Genomic DNA, 18,654 nt, shown 5'->3' with positions numbered 1-18,654 from the left:
CTTAATTGCATTGTGATTGCATTCAATTCAAAGCGAATGACGGGGGGGCGGGGTTGGGGCGTAAAGGTGTCGCCAGTTCAGGGGTCAGGGGTCAGGGGTCAAACTCTTAGCAGCAGACTGAGAAGCTCAGACAGACACACTCTCCGGTTTCCGGAAAGTTTCGGTTTTGTTGTATATATAAACACCATGACCATTATTATCTCTTAACAGCAGCGATACCGGGGGCAACACCCACACACACAACATCAAGTGCGTCTAACAGAAGTCCCAGGGGGCCGCAGTGTCCGTGGGTTTCTGTGATTTCCTTTCAATCAGCTGCCGATCAATCCTGGGAGTACAAGGTGTTTACATTTCTGTTGAGCCAATCGATGGCTTAAACGAACCCACCGACGCTGGGACAGCCCGAAAAAACCAGCAGACGCTGCGGCCCCTCCAGGACTGGAGTCTGACACCTGTGCAGGACACAGTCACATGACAGACCAGCCACCGCGGGACGAGCACAGGCAGGGCCTTATAGAGGTGTGCAGCAATGGGGGCTGCGTAGGTCTAAGAGCTAAGCTACAGAGGTGTATGAGGGCGTTCGGACGTGTCTTTGGTACTGGGACCCTATGGAGGGGTGTGCAGGTGTGTATGGACAGGTTTGTCTTAAATGCTGCGGTCCAGTGCTGTGTGTGTGCGTGTGTGTCTGTGCGTGTATGTGTGCGTGTATGTGTGCGTGTGTGTGTGCGTATGTATGCGTGCGTTTGTTCGCTCTCACCCCACAGCCCAGCCCGCCGCTGCTCTGACACTGGATCCTGCGCTGGCCGTTCTCCGGAAGCAGCCCCGCCCCACAGCCAGGGGCGGGGCACAAGACCCCGCCCATCTGCAGCACGCACTCCTCCGCCGCGTACTGCTGGTAGCGCTCGTACTGGAGAGACACACACACACACACACGGCCAATGCAGAACGAACAGAAAATAACACCTTCGCCAGCAGCCAAGTCCTCAATTACTTTACAGAAAAATAAACTGTAAACTCCTCTACCCAGACAATGAAACAGTGGGGTACTCACAACAACTCACGCTCAAGTCAGTGGGCAGGGGTCTTAGCACGCTCACAAAAATACTTTTTGAATCGCCCTAATATGGGCTTGAAAATTAAAAAAAAAAAAAAAATTATGCAGACGCTCAACTCTCTAATGAGCTCCTAATTGCCTTAATTAATAATCACTTCAATCACACTTCTACATGAAGAACGATTTTGGAGTTTCTAAACAGGGAAGCTCTGGCTACAGGCCCACTGAGAGGGGAGAGGCAGACCCACGGCCAGCTGGAACCGCGAGGCTCGGAACCCCCCGGGGGCCCGCGGAACCTTTTAGCGACGTTTACGGAACGTCGCCGTGCCGCCACGTTGCTACGGTGACAGAGCGCTGCAGTTACACACCGGCCTAAATATGCATGAGCACGGCCTCTCGCCGTCAGCTTGCTGTGCTGTGTGGGACTGCGTTCAGCCACAGGAAGAAAACTCCTGACATCACTTCTGGGGCTGCTATGACATCACAAAGTTCCGCTGACCTCTGAGTGCAGAATCATTTGTTTTGTAAGTAAATGGCTGTGGCCAAATATGTTTGGACAACTCAGTGTTTTGAGCATCAGATCTGGTTTTATCATGTCCATATACTGTCAGTATATACGCCTATATATACACACTGTGGGGGGGGGGGGGGGGGGGGGGTTCTGATTGTGTGTAAGCGTGTGTGCACATTTGTGTATGTTACCATGTGAAATACACTTTTTATTAAAAGCATCTGCCAAAAGCCTAAACAGTTAATTCCAAATGTGCATGTGTGTCTGTTTGTGCGTGTGTATGTGTGTGTGTGTGTGTGTGTGTGTGTGTGTGTAGGAGGGAAGCTTGATGGTATGTGTGTATGTCAAGGGAGGAAGACTGAAAGTGTGTGTGTGGGTGTACGTGCATGTGTGTGTGTGTGCGTGCGTGGACTGAAGGTATGTGCAAGTGGGGTGTACAAAGGACAGGCAGATGCTGCAATTAAGAGTCTGTCAGCAGCGACACTGACAGGAAGAAGAAAACCCCGTTTCCCAGGAGTTCCGAGGCAGACGGGGTCGGGGGTCAGGTCGGCCTCTCATCAGAAAGGAGCTCCCCAGCACAGTCTCCGTGACCCACCTGCTCCTCTCCAAGGGCCCGGAAATGATGGACCTCTTTAATTAGGGAGTTGGCACAGCCGGCTAGAGAGGAGAGAGAGAGAGAGAGGGAGGGATGGAGGGAGGTAAAAGAGAGGACAACTGGGGACAAGCACACCTGGCAACACGAAGACTCAAGGAAAAGAAAATGGAGGCATGGAGAGCTAACGAGCAGGGATGCCCCCCCTCCCCCCCACACACACACGCTAAACTCACACAACACACACGCTAAACTCACACACCACAGCGTACTCACACACCACCCGCCACACACACACACGCTAAACTCACACACACACCAAAACAGCTAACTACACACCACAGCTAAACACGACACACACCACACACCACACACACGCTAAACTCACACACCCAAACCACACAGCTTATCAACAGCTAACTACAACACACACACCAAAAAACCCCGCTTGAGTCGATCACCCAAAGCCACACAGTTTCAGACGCTGGCACAAAACAACAGCGGTCATAAAATATGAAAGAAAAAAGAAAAGAAAAGAAAAGAAAGAAGCTTTCAGGAAAACAGAATAATTGCACTAAAAAAAATTGTTTAAAAAAAAAGACTCTCGGAATTGTCAGTCCTTACAGAATGCTGTTTTGGGTGATGTTTTATTTTAAAACGCTATTTTAACGGTATAAGCTGCCAGAGACGAGAAAAAAAAAAAAAAAAAAAAAAAACGTCCACAGATTAATGTATGAACATTGGAGTGAACTTCTTGTCAGGTCGACTCCCCCTCCTCCTTTAACAGGCTCTGCTTAACGACGCGCTTCCTCCAGGGGTAAATCGCCTGCTCTGAACCAAAGGCGACTCCTCAGGATGACACGCCAATTACCCCAGCGGCAGCTAACGACTTCTCTCATCTGCATCCGATGCTGCGCGCGCTTTCATCCGCCAGCCGCCTATGGCTCCCCCTCTCCGCAGGCAGAGAGGGCGCCGTTACGCGGGGCCGCAGAGAGGGGGCGCTGCAGCACGCTGCCGCCTGCCAGACAGCACGAGCACGAGCGTTCAGAATGCTCCACCTGAGTCACCTGACTGCGGACACGAGTAAAGAGACACAGACCCAGGTAACACCTAAAAAGACCGAAAGAAAGACAGGTAAAATGAGCTGGACAAAAAGAGATCCACAAATGGAAAGAGGCTGATGAACTGACGCACACAGCACCCTGTAGCTTTACCACAAGACCGAAACGAAGAGGACCTGGGCTTGGCTTGGCACTCTAATGGCCAATGAGCTGAGACTACCAGGTTGCCGCCGGTCAGGTTATTTCTCCTCCACGTGGAGTCACAAATTGTTCCCCTTGAATCACTGCAGTGCCTTCCTGACACAGTAGCCAGAGACAAATCTGCACACTGCCATCTGCACAGTACTACAGGACAGCTAGCTCCCAATAGTGGGAGAGGTGTATCTTTCACTGAAAACGGTCTGCCAGAGCCTGTGGGCATCTCATCTGGATGAGCTAGAACAGCGGTAACCAGAGAAACTGGTTAAACCCACTCAGGGCCTGGTGGGACAAGTCCACTTACTTCCAGCTAACTGTGGACCTGTGGACACAGCTGGGTAATAGCACAACCCAGGCTAATGGCATAGCCCTGGCTATAGACAGTGTCATGGTAGGGTGTAGGGTGTAGGTGTAGGGTGTAGTGTGTAGTGCGTAGTGCGCAGGCTCCAGGGTCCAGCACTAATGGCTAATAGAGGGCTTTTACCCTCCAGAAACCACCTCAGTGATGGGAAGACTCTGCTAATGGGAAAGCTGTCTAACAGGGAATCTAAATCTCAGTCCCCATTCACCATGGCTGTTTTATATACCACTGCAGTGGGCACCCAGTCACCATCCAGTTTGACTGACAAAATGAACCCTAGCGTTCTGGCAACAGACTGCTGCGGTGCACTGCCCAGCCTGTGCCCCACCTGTGCCCCGCCTGTGCCCAGCCTGTGCCCCACCTGTGCTCTAGCTCACCTACCGTCTACTGTGAAGCATTCTGAGAACCAGCAGTTCCCTGTAAAACTCCCCACCATCAAGGGAAAGAGAGAGACGGTCAAAATGACCTCGCACTCTCTTAGCTCTCCCTGCGGCTCGGCGATAACACACCCCCCGCCCCCCCCCAACCCCCCCACCCAAAACGCCGCGTCTGCGCGCGTTCCCCTGGCGACTCCGGCTGCGGCCCGAGCGGCAGGTGTCTCGGATGATCACGCTCTACCGCCTATCCTCAGAGAGCCATTGGCGTCGAGTCGCAAACCCGCCGCATCGATGTCTTAGCAGCACCTCTGGGGTTCCTTGGGTTGGATAAGGTTTGGTTGTGGTGAGTTGGAGGTGGGGGGGGGGGTGGGGGGTCTGGCGAGCGCGAGAGGATAGCTGTGAGTTCTAAAAAAACGGCAGTCGGTACGAAGTCGCCGCTCGTCTGAGGAAGCGACGGGGACGGAGCGGAAGCACGGGCCACACGGCGGCTGCGGACGTGGCTGCTTCAGCTTCCTCTCCTCACAGCAGCAACCAGACCTCTGCACCGATGTGACCGATATGATCTGTCTATCCACTGAATGGAAGAGTCAGGAAGGACCTGTGATGAATTTAAAAGAGCAGTCTGCCAAAAAAATAAATAAATAAATTCCTTTGTGCTGCTGCTCCTCCCGGCTTAGAATTTAACTGTATGTGCTGGAAGACTACACTTCCCAGAATGCAGCACAACATAAATCTCAAGAAAGAAATTGCCGCGCGTACAAGCACACAGCAGAGAGCAAATTGCATTTTTGTTTGGAAGGGGAGCAACCATAACATATTGAAATTCATAAAATGTTTTAAACGATCAGTTAACTTAAAAGGAATGATAAATAATTAATTAATTATGTCCCGGACCACTTCTGGACTAATGCATTCTTAAGTGTTTTGAAGCACATGGGCTATCAGAGGAACAAGGACTTAGCCTCAGTCTAGGTTCAAATCTTGCAAACTAAACCTGGTCTACACCAAAACCACCCAACTCACCTCCAGCCAACAGCACAGCCAGCAGACCTGCTGGTAAACTCTGGCTCCAGGAATGCTATTGTGGGCACAGCCACCATGTACTGCCAATCAAAACATAGTAGTATAGTATGACCCTTACGGGCACAGAAACAGTCAGAACTTTTCGGACGTGGAAAAGATGCACTGGAAACGATCGTTCCAATGGGGGCTATCCGGCAGCATATGGCAGCTGACTGCAAGGGGGGGGGGGGGGTACGGCAAGGGCCTCTCCTAAAACTAAATCTGAAGTTCCGCTATACAACTGTATGACCTTCCCCCCCACACACACACACAACAGACTCCCCTGAGGTAGGTGGACTTTCTCTAATGCTAATGAAAAACAGGAACGACTTAACGGTCGCTAGCGAACCGCCGCATTCCCGCCATCTGTGTCGCCCACTCAGCGTTCCCCCGTGCACACGCAGGCTCAGAGAAGGACACGGACACCGTCCTCATCCCTCATTCCTGGCCGTAAGCACCCTGCACGTGTCTGTGTTTGTGGGCGTAGGCAAGCCTTCTCCTTCCCTCCCTTTCGTTGAAGCGACGGCTACGCTCACAAAACATTCCGCAGAAGTCTGTAAATGGCTGCTGCCATTATTGTTTCCTTTAAAAAAAAAAACGATCTCATGCTTCGCACCCGCCAACTTAAAGAGTCTGAAATGAATGAAGCGGAATGAATGGCGGGAACGGGGAAGAGCGGAGCACAGCGGAGTCCAGTCCACACCGCGCCCGAGACGGGACTCTGTGTGGAGGCGCGGCGGCGTGGAGCCGAGCCGAACCGGACTGGACTGGACTGGACTGGACCGGCCGTATCAGGGAGACCAGGCGGCGGCGGCCAGGGGAACGACTGCAGCCCTGAGCCCCGCGCCCGAGGATCGTATGCCCCCCAGCGCAGAGAGAGGGAGAGAGAGAGAGAGAGAGAGAGAGAGAGAGAGAGGGAGGGAAAGAGAGCAAGAGAGGGGGGGAGAGAGAGAAGGAGAGGGAAAGGGGGAGAGAGAAGGATAGAGAGAGGGAGGGAGAGAGAGAGAGTGGGAGAGGGAGAGAGGAAGAGAGAGAGAGAGAAAGAGAGGAAGAGGGAGTGTGAGAGATAGGGGGAGAGAGAGAAAGAGAGAAAGAGAGAGGGAGGAAGGATCCGGTGCAGGGCAGCAGGCAGCCTCTAGGCAGTGAATGCTAATGCAATAATCTCTCTGGGGCCTCAGTCTTATTATGCAAATGCTCCTGACGAATGTTAATCAGACAGACGAGCGGGGACATTTTAGAGGGAAACGTCTCACTTTTGTCTAAATGTAATTAAAGATACAAGGGGGCGGGGGCAGGTTGGGGGGTGGGGGGGGTGTGTGATGACGTGACGTTGCCGTGGCGACGGGGTTGACAGCGAACAGGGGGGACGAAACCTGTCTGCCAAGGCACCGTGGACAGAGGGACAGCCCAGAGAACAGAGGAACAAAGGACAGCAAGTTAAAGGGAAGCGTTAAGAGGAAGTCAATCAGACATATTCAGACACAAAAAAAAAACAAAAAAGAGATGTGAAGAGATGGAGTTATGGGTCATATCCATAGATAGACAGATAGACAGAATGACTGAAAGACAGAACAGAAAGACAGCAGAAGGACAGATGACAGACTCTCAAGGGTATCAAAACTCTCAGGGCTCTAGATTCACTTGAATGAGGCCTTATACTTTTGGCTAACCCGATATGAACGGCCCTTCATAAGCAGTACTAATGCGTTCATAAGTACTACACAGGTATTTCTAAATGCTAATGTCAATAACCGCAAATAGTGTGTGACATAGTATGTCATGGTAATGTCATAAGCAGCATCAGCGATGACAAAACACACCAGATGTCTGTTTATGGCTTTCGACATAAGCATTTATGAATGCTTAATGCAGTGCTTACAAAGTAGTAATAAAGTGCTTATGAAGGATCATTCAAAGAAAGGGAACTGTTTAAAATAAGTTTTATGACATCTTTGCACTATATTTACATAGCACTGTCAGGCCACAGAGCTCTGTGCCCACTAACCCCTTCAGTGCAGCACTTGCGGCTACTAGCATACCAGCCGGAAAACAACGACCCAGCTACAGTAGCGCGAATGAAGCAGACCCAAAATCAAACCCGTTCAGCGCTCTTTAAAAGCACGCCATTTAGCCGCTGTGCTCTCCGTAGTTCATCGATTACGCTGTAACGAGGCGCGAATTAGCGCTAAATTTGGCTGGATCGAACATGGAAGGCGTACCGTAGACGCGCGTACAGAGTCGTGCTAACGCTAACGCTACCGCTACCTCGTGACTCCTAACGGCCCTCGCTTCCCTTCCCCCGCAGACGTCGCGACGCAGGAGGAAACGTCAAACCCCGAAACCCAGGTGCGATGCTCCTCGGTCATTACAGTCACAATTATTTACTCTCTAAAGCACGGGCCGGGCGTCCCGGGCGACAAACAAAGCGTTCATAATTGTGCGTTCCATCTCGTAAATGAGTTGTTCGCTTTCGCGCGCCGACCCATTAGCCTCCCGGGCTCCGAGCAAAACCCAGCAAAAAGAGACAAATTAATCCTCCCCGTTCGGGCTAATGTGTGCACTGTACAAACACGCAAACGGCTCCGGATGATCGTTAAACCGTCATTTGGCAGAATTTTAGGCTATTAATTCCCGCTCCGCGCGTCGCGGGCGAGAGCAGGGGGCACTGATTAATGCCGCCTCCCACTGCCCAGCTCAGTAGTTTTGACGCTTTTCTTTTTTTTTTTTTTTTTTTTGCGAAACGTTTCAGTGAGGAGGCGAAGAAGGAGGGAGGAGGCGGGGGGGGCAGGGGGTGCGGGTTTGGAAGGCCACCCTACCGGAGTCTCTAAATATCACCGCCTTCCACAGGACGTTAACTCCGAACTGCACCCCTGGCAGCCCGAACCGCCTGGCCTGTCGTCGGGGAAACGGTCGCGCGGCGAGGGGAAGTGCGGTCACCGCGCCGACGACGGTGTAAACAAGGACAAACGGCGACAAAATCTCAATTCCGCCATCTCAATAATATTTTAATATCTTTTATTATATTATTCTTTTTTAGCCCCTCCCCAAAAAGCTCCCTACTGGTGCAGGTACCTACAACCACCCCTCCTCCATCTATAATTTGCAAGTGTAATAATCCACAAAATCCCATTCTTACCTAAATAACAATTAAACTGCTCACCTAAAATCTAGCAAAGGGTTTGTTACTGTTATGGGAGACACAGTAATATGTCTCTCGTAATAACAGCAGAGGTGAAAAACGGAGCAAACACATCCATCACATTGTAAAGCCCGTCGGTTATATAATCTGCCCTTACATAATGTCCGCCCTGGTCTCGTTACTGTGTGAGTTATTCTGCTGGCTGCCCGCGCTCCCAGCCCACGACATGCATTTTTCTCATTACAGGCATGTCGTGCAGTCACGGCCAGAGGCCTGAGGAGCCAGAGGCCGCCTCCCCCTGTACAATGAGCTGTGGGTGTGGAGGGGTGAGCAGAGGGCCAGAGAGCGTGGAAACCAGAGAAGCAGCAACGGCCTTGTGTGTCTCTCGGGTCGGGTGTACGTATGTATACAGCGTGTGTGCGTGTGTCTGTGTGTGTGTGTGTGTGTGTGTCTGTGTGCGTGTGTGTGTGTGTGTCTGTGTGCGTGCATATGTGTGTGTGTGTGCGTGCATGTGTGTGTATGCATGTGTGTGTGTGTGTGTGTGTGCTGTGTGTGTGTCTGTGTGTGTGCATGTGTGGTGTTGTGTGATGTGTGCATGAGTGTGTGTGTGCTCTGGTGCATGTGTATGCGTGCGCATTAATGCAATGTGTATTCTGTGCTAAGCTGCAGTAGCATGCCTTCCTCCGCACGTGTACATATTGTAAATGCACCTGCAGCATCCTAACCCAGCCCCACCGTGACCAGCCCATTCCCTAACCCAGCCCCACCATGACCAGCCCATTCCCTAACCCAGCCCCACCGTGACCAGCCCATTCCCTAACCCAGCCCCATCATGACCAGCCCATTCCCTAACCCAGCCCCACCATGACCAGCCCATTCCCTAACCCAGCCAGATCATGACCAGCCCATTCCCTAAGCCAGCCTGTCCTCAGCATGAACCACGACAGAACCGCTTCTCATTACGTTAAGTGTTACAAAGCAGGGTAATCCATTACAGCATTGGGTTAGCAGAACACAAAGACATCAAAGAGGCTGGGAACAGAGAGAGGATTTGAGGCAAACTCACTAAAGCCCGCTGGAGAAGCAGATACAAGAACTGGAAATAAGGGCGTTCAGAAAGCGTCACAGGTTCTGGGTGTGAAAAATATGAATGGTCGGGTAAAAGGATGCATAATAGAGTTCTGCTGTGATGCCACAGAGTAAAAGGCTTGGATGACAAGCTTCGTCATCTGAATGACATAACCCCCAGCACAGTTTATCTTCGAGGGATGTCCCTTGAATTATCCCTGGAAAGAAAACTGTGTCCCCGATAAAAGCAATTGCATTTTAAATTTGAGAAAAAAATGTTTAATGCTGTTAGTCTCAGTCCCTGAAGTCCTCGCTCTCTAGTCCTGCAGCCCACAACTCCAAGAGCAACCCTCCTTTCCCAACAAAACTTCCTTATTCCCACTGAATTCCCATCCATACAGACTGAATCACACCGCTCCATTCCCACTGCATTCCCATCCATCCTGACTGAATAACACTGATCTGTTCCCACTGCATTCCCATCCTGACTGAATAACACTGCTCCGTTCCCACTGCATTCCCATCCATCCTGACTGAATAACACTGCTCCGTTCCCACTGCATTCCCATCCATCCTGACTGAATAACACTGCTCCGTTCCCACTGCATTCCCATCCATCCTGACTGAATCACACTGCTCCGTTCCCACTGCATTCCCATCCTGACTGAATAACACTGCTCCATTCCCACTGCATTTCCATCCATCCTGACTGAATAACACTGCTCCATTCCCACGCATTTCCATCCATCCAGACTGAATAACACTGCTCTGTTCCCACTGCATTCCCATCCATCCTTACTGAATAATACAGCTCCGTTCCCACTGCATTCCCATCCTGACTGAAGGCCTTGGCTAATTTGTCTCGGTAGAGAACACAAAGCCGTATGATGAGCGCGATGCGGAAGGCCCATTATCCTTTTTAATTTATGTAATTTCACTCAGTTTTAAAATCTAAATAAAGCACTTTGCATACCTGAATGAAAAGCGCTGAACAAATATAGTTATTATTTTTTAAATTCATTTTGAATTTCTTCTAATTATCAGGGACAGCGTACAATTAAAAACATTCATCGCAACCACGCGACACATTATACTCAATTTAGCTAACTTTGCACTGACTGTCCAAATAGATTCAAAACAAAGCAAAAAAAAAAAAAAACAGCACAGAAAAATACGTAATTCAAGGCCCCTGAAAAACTCAAACTGGTCTTCACTCGTAGGGTCTTCCATTGTCAGTATTGTAGCACAGTCTGTATGTTCCTGAGCCAGTCATTTTTCTCAGTTGCAAAAGTACCCAAGCCAACAATTGGCATACAACGAAAGGAGAAGTTGTCGGCTAATTGGGCACCATTATAGCCATGCAGTAGAACGTAGGCCCCAATGCACTGTGGCTTGCGAGTACACTTACTCCACAGTGGGTGGAATTGTACGACCAATCAATTGATTTTTATTTATACTGAATTTATGCAACTAGCGTAGGCTTGCAGAACTTAGAATTAAAAATTAGACTGGTTCTTGGCTTCACGTCATTCCGATCCAACGGCATTAGCCAAACGTCAAAAACAATTCATCATTTTATGCATTGCTGTTTATTTTCTAAAGCAAAATGTTCTCTTGTTTATGTCTCAAAAAAATATGACAAAATAAATAAATAGATAATAGACAAAAATAGATGGGCTGAGGTTTTCATTAAACATACAAAAAATAGAAATCAAGAAAGTAGTCGCTTGTTACTTTAGGTCAGCGCTACTCAACTGCAGGTCCTGCGAGTATATATTTGCTCCACCAATGTACTACACCACATAATTTCACTAATTACTTTACCTCCTCGGTTCAGGAAGTAAGCTCATTAGTGAAAGTGTAGTGCACAGTTGGAGAAAATACCTGCAGACACCGCGGCCTGTAGGACCTGGAGTTCAGCAGACCTGCTTTACACTATTTTTATAAGAGCGAAATTGCCAATTTATTAGAATTTGTTGATGTTTTTTTTCTGATTGATGTAAGAAGCAATGCGAGGTGTGGCTGATTTTAAAAGACACAGTGAGGTGTGGCTGATTTTAAAAGACACAACGGGGTGTGGCTGATTTTAAAAGACACAGCGAGGTGTGGCTGGTTTTAAAAGACACAGCGAGGTGTGGCTGGTTTTAAAAGACACAGCGAGGTGTGGCTGATTTTAAAAGACACAGCGAGGTGTGGCTGATTTTAAAAGACACAGTGAGGTGTGGCTGGTTTTAAAAGACACAGGGAGGTGTGGCCGATTTTAAAAGACACAGCGAGGTGTGACTGATTTTAAAAGACACAGTGAGGTGTGGCTGATTTTAAAAGACACAGCGAGGTGTGGCCGATTTTAAAAGACACTGGGAGGTGTGGCTGATTTTAAAAGACACAGTGAGGTGTGGCTGATTTTAAAAGACACAGCGAGGTGTGGCTGATTTTATAAGACACAGTGAGGTGTGGCTGATTTTAAAAGACACAGGGAGGTGTGGCTGATTTTAAAAGACACAGGGAGGTGTGGCTGATTTTAAAAGACACAGGGAGGTGTGGCTGATTTTTTAAAGGCACTGCGAGGTGTGGCTGGTTTTTTTTTATTATTATTTTTTTTTAAAGCATTCTTCCTCCCTGTCAGGGAGATAATTTATGCATTCTTCAAGAAGTAAGCGGCCATTAGCGAGGGAGTATCCGCTACGGGCCCGCGCGAGTCGGAAAAGGCGAGTCAGTAATTATACTGCAGGGGAGCGCGCGGCTGAGGCAGGAGCCGCCGGACGTCTCATTTACTGTACGGCACGGCTCCCGACAGACTGTGACATTGTGAAAGTGCGCTGGAAGAGAGAAAGTCGAGAAGGAGGGAGCGAGGGAGGGAGGGGTAAAGCTCGCCTCACAATTATTCCGTTGACCCCATTCCAGCGAGATACATACCGTGGGAGGGTCATTTGGCAAATTTCGATCATGATACAGCGGGACGCCTTCGTCGCTCGCCTAGCCACAAAAACGAAACTGCGAGGAATCCGCACGCCTCTGGAAATTCTCACGTTCGCCAGAATATTGTGTTGAGAAGGCCGTCGAAATGCAGATAGCATTTGGCGCCGCCTTTCCACGGGTGCTTCAGATGCAGACGTACTGTAACTGAGGTGGGCAGGGTATCAATCCCTCCTTAACCAGTGTATTACGCCTTTCCCACACTCTCGTTAAAAGACAAAAGCTATTTCGGACAAGGTCAGGGTTTTGACAAATGAGTTCCATTATCGGACTTCACCTTCCCCCTCCGAAATCAAAGGGTGCCGCGTCTCCTCTCTGCTGAGGCTCATGGGACGCGCGGTCTGTGCGTTTCACAATCGCCACGCGTGACAAATTACACGCTCGCCTTCCGACGCGCAGAACACAACAACAACAACAACAACAACAACTCTTCCATCTGAGATCTGTTCATTTCCCAGGCCGCTGCGGCCTACTACTACTACTACACACTCATCAGTCTGGAGGCCGACACCAGATAACACGGGAGACAGGAAGTAAACAGCGTCTCTAATCGAAGCCGGCCGCGGCCACGGAAACCTGCAGATCTCCCGTGGCGATAGTGTCCCCCCTGTGATAATCATGCACTGGAGGTGGATACTATTAAAAAAACACACTCCCCCCGCCCGCCCCCCCGCCCCCCCGGTCTGTCACTCTCACTTCCGTACCCGGGCGAGCGGCAGGCTCGCTCCCACACACAGCGGTGACGCGCGGCAGAGACAGCGCAGGCCTAGCGCAGGCTTCCAGACCGGACGCTGTGCCCGACCCTCGCTGGTTTCCATAACAAACCAGTGCTTCCATAACAAACTGGGGCCTGCCCGCGGCAGACGGGTCCCCCCCCCGAGTTCGGTTCTGCTCAAGGTTTCTTCCCGCCATCAGTCGGGGAGTTTTTCCTTGCCACTGTTGCCCTAGGCTTACTCTTTGGGGGCCGGTTCTCTGTAAAGCTGCTTTGTGACAAAGCTCCTTTGTTAAAAGCGCTATGCAAATAAAAATTGATTGATTGATCGATGGTTTGCAGGTCAACGGTGACCGTGGAGAGAGCAGAACGGCCTGTTCTCCTCAGTGATGCATCCTTATGTTCACATTCCACTGCCTGGGAGTGACAATAGCCCACTTATTTTTATTATTAGTATTTTTTATTTTATTTTTAAAGACAGCCAGTGCCTCTTTCTAATCAGTAAGTTAAAGGGTATCAGAGTTAGCCAGCATGTCCTAGAAAGCATCTACAAAAGGGGACTGGAAAGCACCAGACTTTCAGATGTCGATGCGACACGGCAACATGAGAGTCAAGAGTAAAAACAAACCGAAAAAAAAGCCAACGCATGCCTTGCTGTATGACAGACGCAGGCGTTAAACAGGCCAAGGTGATGGCGTTGGGCACTGGTGACAGGCAGACACGTGACCTGCCTCCACGACCAGTTTACCACCTGCGTCTATCATGAGGCACGTGCCGTAGGTGATTCAGCACAGCCTCTCAAATCCTATTTTGGAATTCTTCCCCAAGGCTGCAGTACAGAATGCCCTGGGCCAGAAAGAACAAGCACGAGAAATTTGTTCCACAGAAGTGCAGACGTTCTTCTGAACACAATATATATATTTTTTTTCCCCCACCTCCTTTCTCTCTTAATCACACCTCTGACCTGCTGCTCTTGAAGATCCTGAAAATAAAATATTAAGTGTGGATTGTTGTTCAACATTGCAATAATGTTTTTTTTGTTTTGCAAATGTATCGTCCTGAAACATGCATTGCTATTTATATTGTGAACATGCAGTACATATATCCTCCTGGTGATGCCAAAGACAAATTTCCAAGTGGACGTGGACAGTCTTGTTTAGTCTGACCTAACATCCCCCACACCTGTGGGACTACCTCCCACTCTCACACCTGGAAGTGACACGCTCACACCTGGAAGTGACACGCTCAACCCCCTGCCGCCCCCCCTAATTGGGCGACCTCCCCCTAGCCCGGGAGGAAAGGGCAGCCTCCCACAGGTCGGCGACGGCGAGGGGGGCCGACGCCCCTCCGCTCAGGCGCTCGCAATCCGGAACCTTTCGCGGACGGGGGGGGGCAACGGTTTCCATGGCGATACAAGAAGTGAAAACCAATTGCCTCACTTCAAAGGCTCGGGGACTTAAAAGCACTACAGCGCAAAGAGCCCCTTATCTGAGCTCCTGATGGCAAAGCTCCTTGCCCGGGCTTTACTTCCAGAGCAGGTTCATATCAAAAAACATTTTATTCCTCAATAAGCAAAAAAAAATAAATAAATAAAAAATAAATAAAAACAGCAATAGCAGCGGAGCATACTGATGCGGGTTCACAGAGGGCGGATGATGACCCCGTATATACTATACCGTCCAGGCCCGGGCCGTTCGTCTGTCCTGATCCTGGTTCTTCCTCGCCGTCAGTCTTTTTGGAACGACTGGGACATCGACGAGCGACGTAAACGCTTCCCCTGGACAGGCGGACAGGAGGTCCTCTTAAATCCGGTCCTGGCGGTAAGCGGCTCTCGCGCTTCCGTTGGCCAGGACGGGCGTAAAGGCCGTTACGCGGTATCCACAGACCCGCTGACCGAATGAGAAAGGAAGCGCCCCGTTTCGCCGGAAAAAGCTTAAAAAAAAAGGAGGGGGGGGTTTTCAGTCGCACCTGAAAGCACTACAGCCCACATCCGACGGTCGAGAGGAATTAGCCGTTAGCCCCCGCTAACGAAGACCGAGCGCTCGCCCGTTCCTGGTCTCGCCGCCGCTGCGCTTCCTGTCAAACCCCAGCTGGCGCGCACGTCCATCAGAAGCGGCCGACGCCGCCAGCTGTTTCTTCCCCGCGTACCGACACGACGGCGGCGCCAAGTAAAGCTGCATCGGTTACCACGCCAGAGGACTGCTCGGCTGGCACAGGCGTATCGCTGTCCCCCAGACCCACCAGAGGGGGCGCTACTGAGCGATGAAGCAGAGGGCGGACGGCCACTGCCAGCTGAAGACCTGCCTCCCCAGGAGACGCTCTGTGGATCTCCCAGCCACTTTTGTTACCGGCGGGATCCAGACCATAGACAAAATATGGACATGTGACAAAGTGGCTGTGACGTCAGCCATTGGCTTTCCGTGGATTTGAGAAAAGGGTTTTGAAACCACAGTCTCTGGCTCCAAAAACTGCACTGAGAGGAAAAAGGGGGGACCCTTATATAGAACGCGAGGCATCAATTGTAAAGCGCTTTGGATAAAAGCGCTATATAAATGCAGTCCATTAGTCATGAAGTCCAGGTTGAATCCAGGCACAGTGTGACTGACAGTCCCAGAGCCATCACTAAGCGTGTGCGATACCACGTTCCCGAGTGACGCAAACCGTCCGCTATCTTGTCCAAATAACACAATAACACACGTTGAGACACCAGACGAAGAAAAAACGACTACATGTTCAAAATGGGAAAAAACGATCGATCGTATTTTGACTGTGTTGCTGCATTGCATTGACTTGCATTGAAGCGGGTGGCTGACAGTCCAGACACTACACTGGCGCTAACCGCACTGGCGCTAGTGAGCAACCAGACCAGGAAGTGAGCTGGCCAATTAAGATTCAGCTGAGGAAACGGGGAACGAATCGCAGCGCGTTAAGCAACTCTCCTGCAGGTGACTCACAACACGGCAGCAGCCGCCCGATTTTCTTTCTGTGCGCTGCGTACAGTATATCAAGCCTCATTTCATTTACACTGAACCAGACACAATGGCTTAGAAGGTGACCACACCGTGGGCCCCAGTGCCTCCCACCACATCTTAACACCGCTGTATTTACCCTCTCAGTGTGAGAGCCCGTACTGCTGTTGGGCAGGCAGTGTAGTGTAATGGGTGAGGTAAATGCGATGTAAAAAAAGTTGTGTAAGTCACTGGATAAGAGCGTCTGCTAAATGCCTGTAATGTAATGTAATGGAAAGCTTCTTAGGAGGAAAACGGGTCTCTGCTTCCCCGTTTCTCAACAACTACAAAAAAAAAACAAAAAAAAGATTAGCCACGATCCAAAAATAAAAAAAGAAAAGATCAGAGGAAGAAAGTGGAAGAGACACAGATACATAAAAAGGGAGGAGTGGAGGGTTAGACTAACTGAAGGAGCCCAGAGAGAGAGAGAGAGAGAGAGAGAGAGAATACCGAATACAGTGACACGCACATGTCCCACCAGCTCTCCTCCCTCGTTCTCCTTCTTCACTCCACGCTCACCCCTCCGCGAGAGACGAGTCACATGACCAAGTCACATGACCAGGCCCTCTCTCTCTCTCTCGCCCACCCTCTCTCAGGCGCCTGACACCTCCTCCTCCTCCTCCGCGGGCAGGTTTACAGTGTAGGCGGATGGAGGCTCAGAGGGCCGCGACGGCAATGCATTTACACTGCATTTCCCAGGGTGCACCAGAGCAACCTGGACCCTTTTCTGGAACATTCTTCAGTCAACATGCCGCTCCCTCTGCCCGTTCAGGCAGGATGTAAATAAGTGGGAGTCGGCGTTTACCAGTTTCAGCTCATTGGAGAGAGCTAATTATATACAATAGTCTGTGTTTACAATAATTATATTATCAACAATCCTATGAATTATTAAGTTAATAATAAGGCACGTTTCTCATACCCAGAATACTGAATGGAGGCCACTGCACATGGAATTTGCACTTGGAAAATGAAGAATGCTACACACAGATGCCACTGAATTTTGGCTAAACGCCCCATTCCCCTATCAGCTTCCCACAGGCTGAAACTGTGGGCTACCTTGGATACTTTACCCAGACCAGTCCCATGTGACCTACAGATAGGCCTGACCACGCCCGCACACCTTTTTCTGGAAGGTAGACCAACGAGAGAGCTTCATCTGTCAATTTCAATCCAGTGCGTCAACCACTGTGTTACCATGTACTCTCACATCGGCTAATAAAGTTTTTTTTTGCTTCTATCCAAATGTGGAACACCCATTCATATTGGTACAAATTAGGCCCGTTTCATTGCTGCAACCACCTCGATTAAGTCAGGGGCGTGAAGATTGACGCTCACATCCTCCGCGATGCCTACGGCCGGGCCGGTGCTGGTTTCCGCTAGCCGAGCCGCGCAGCCGCGGTCACGCAGTACTGCACTTCCTGCCAGCGCAGCGCAGCGAGCCAAATGATCAGGGGCAGCGGGAGCACAGCTCTGACATCCAGCATCTTAAACGCAGGCGGAAGGAAGACAACGTGAAATACAACGCGGTCGGCTCCGCTGACCGAACCCACATGAACCCCCGGACAGGGGGCGGATGATCGGTGGGGGGGGGGTACGGAAGTGGATCCGGGAGGGGCAGCGGGGGTGGGCGGCAGGGGAAGGAGCAATCACAAAAGCAGGTCAAGTTCACAGTGAGCCAGTGAGGGAGGAAAAAAAAATAAATACTACGACCAGGACCCGAACGTGCCGGAAAAATCCATCAGAATTATAACTCAATTTCCACTTTAATAACTAGCCGAAACAGATAACAAAAAAAAAGTGCCTTTTTCATAAAGCACTGAATCAATACTCATATAAAAAGCCCGGTTAGTGTCTCCTCAGCAGATATAAATATGTGCCATATTTCACCCCGTCCCCCTGCCCCGGGCCTCTGCCAGCTGATAAACGGGGATTGAAGCTTTCCAAATCTCATTTTTAACGTCCTTGCGGCCCATGAAGGGCAGCCGAGCGCACAAAGGGCTGGAGAACCTGCTGCACCTGCTGCGCAGACGTGCGCAGACGTGCGCAGACGTGCGCAGACATGCGCTCACTCGCCACGGCCATTACAGAGGAGGGAACCGCATTCAGGCATTGTGTAAATAAAGACACAAACGCACACAGACATACACACACAGACACACACGTACACACACACACTCTCTCACATACACACACACACGCACACACACATACACTCACATACAGACATACACACACACGCACACACATACACATACACACACACACACACACACAGACACACACACACACACACACACACACACACACACACACAGACATACACACAGACATACACACACATACACACACACACTCTCTCTCTCACACACACACACACACACACACACACACACACACAGATGCACATACACACACACACAGACACACGCTCATACACACACACACATACACACGCATACGCACACACACACACACAAACACACATATACACACACACACACACACACACACGTGCACACAGACAAACAGACAAAC

At 50.3% G+C, this 18,654-nt stretch overlaps 1 protein-coding gene across 2 annotated transcripts in view; it reads right to left on the bottom strand.

The window, feature by feature from the left end:
- Window positions 1-18,654, bottom strand: part of prkn (parkin RBR E3 ubiquitin protein ligase) — an 80,432-nt gene that overhangs the window by 6,975 nt on the left and 54,803 nt on the right. For both annotated transcript variants that reach the window (XM_064316909.1, XM_064316910.1), the window contains exons 8-9: window positions 2,161-2,222; window positions 758-907 (exon numbers count right to left, since the gene is read on the bottom strand). In XM_064316909.1, coding sequence (XP_064172979.1) covers window positions 758-907; window positions 2,161-2,222 — 212 coding nt within the window. The remainder of the gene's footprint in view (window positions 1-757; window positions 908-2,160; window positions 2,223-18,654) is intronic.

Source organism: Anguilla rostrata, chromosome 18 (genome assembly GCF_018555375.3).
Source record: "Anguilla rostrata isolate EN2019 chromosome 18, ASM1855537v3, whole genome shotgun sequence".
In the NCBI taxonomy this organism is placed as follows: Eukaryota; Metazoa; Chordata; class Actinopteri; order Anguilliformes; family Anguillidae; genus Anguilla; species Anguilla rostrata.
This window is presented reverse-complemented; position numbering and strand designations above follow the sequence as displayed.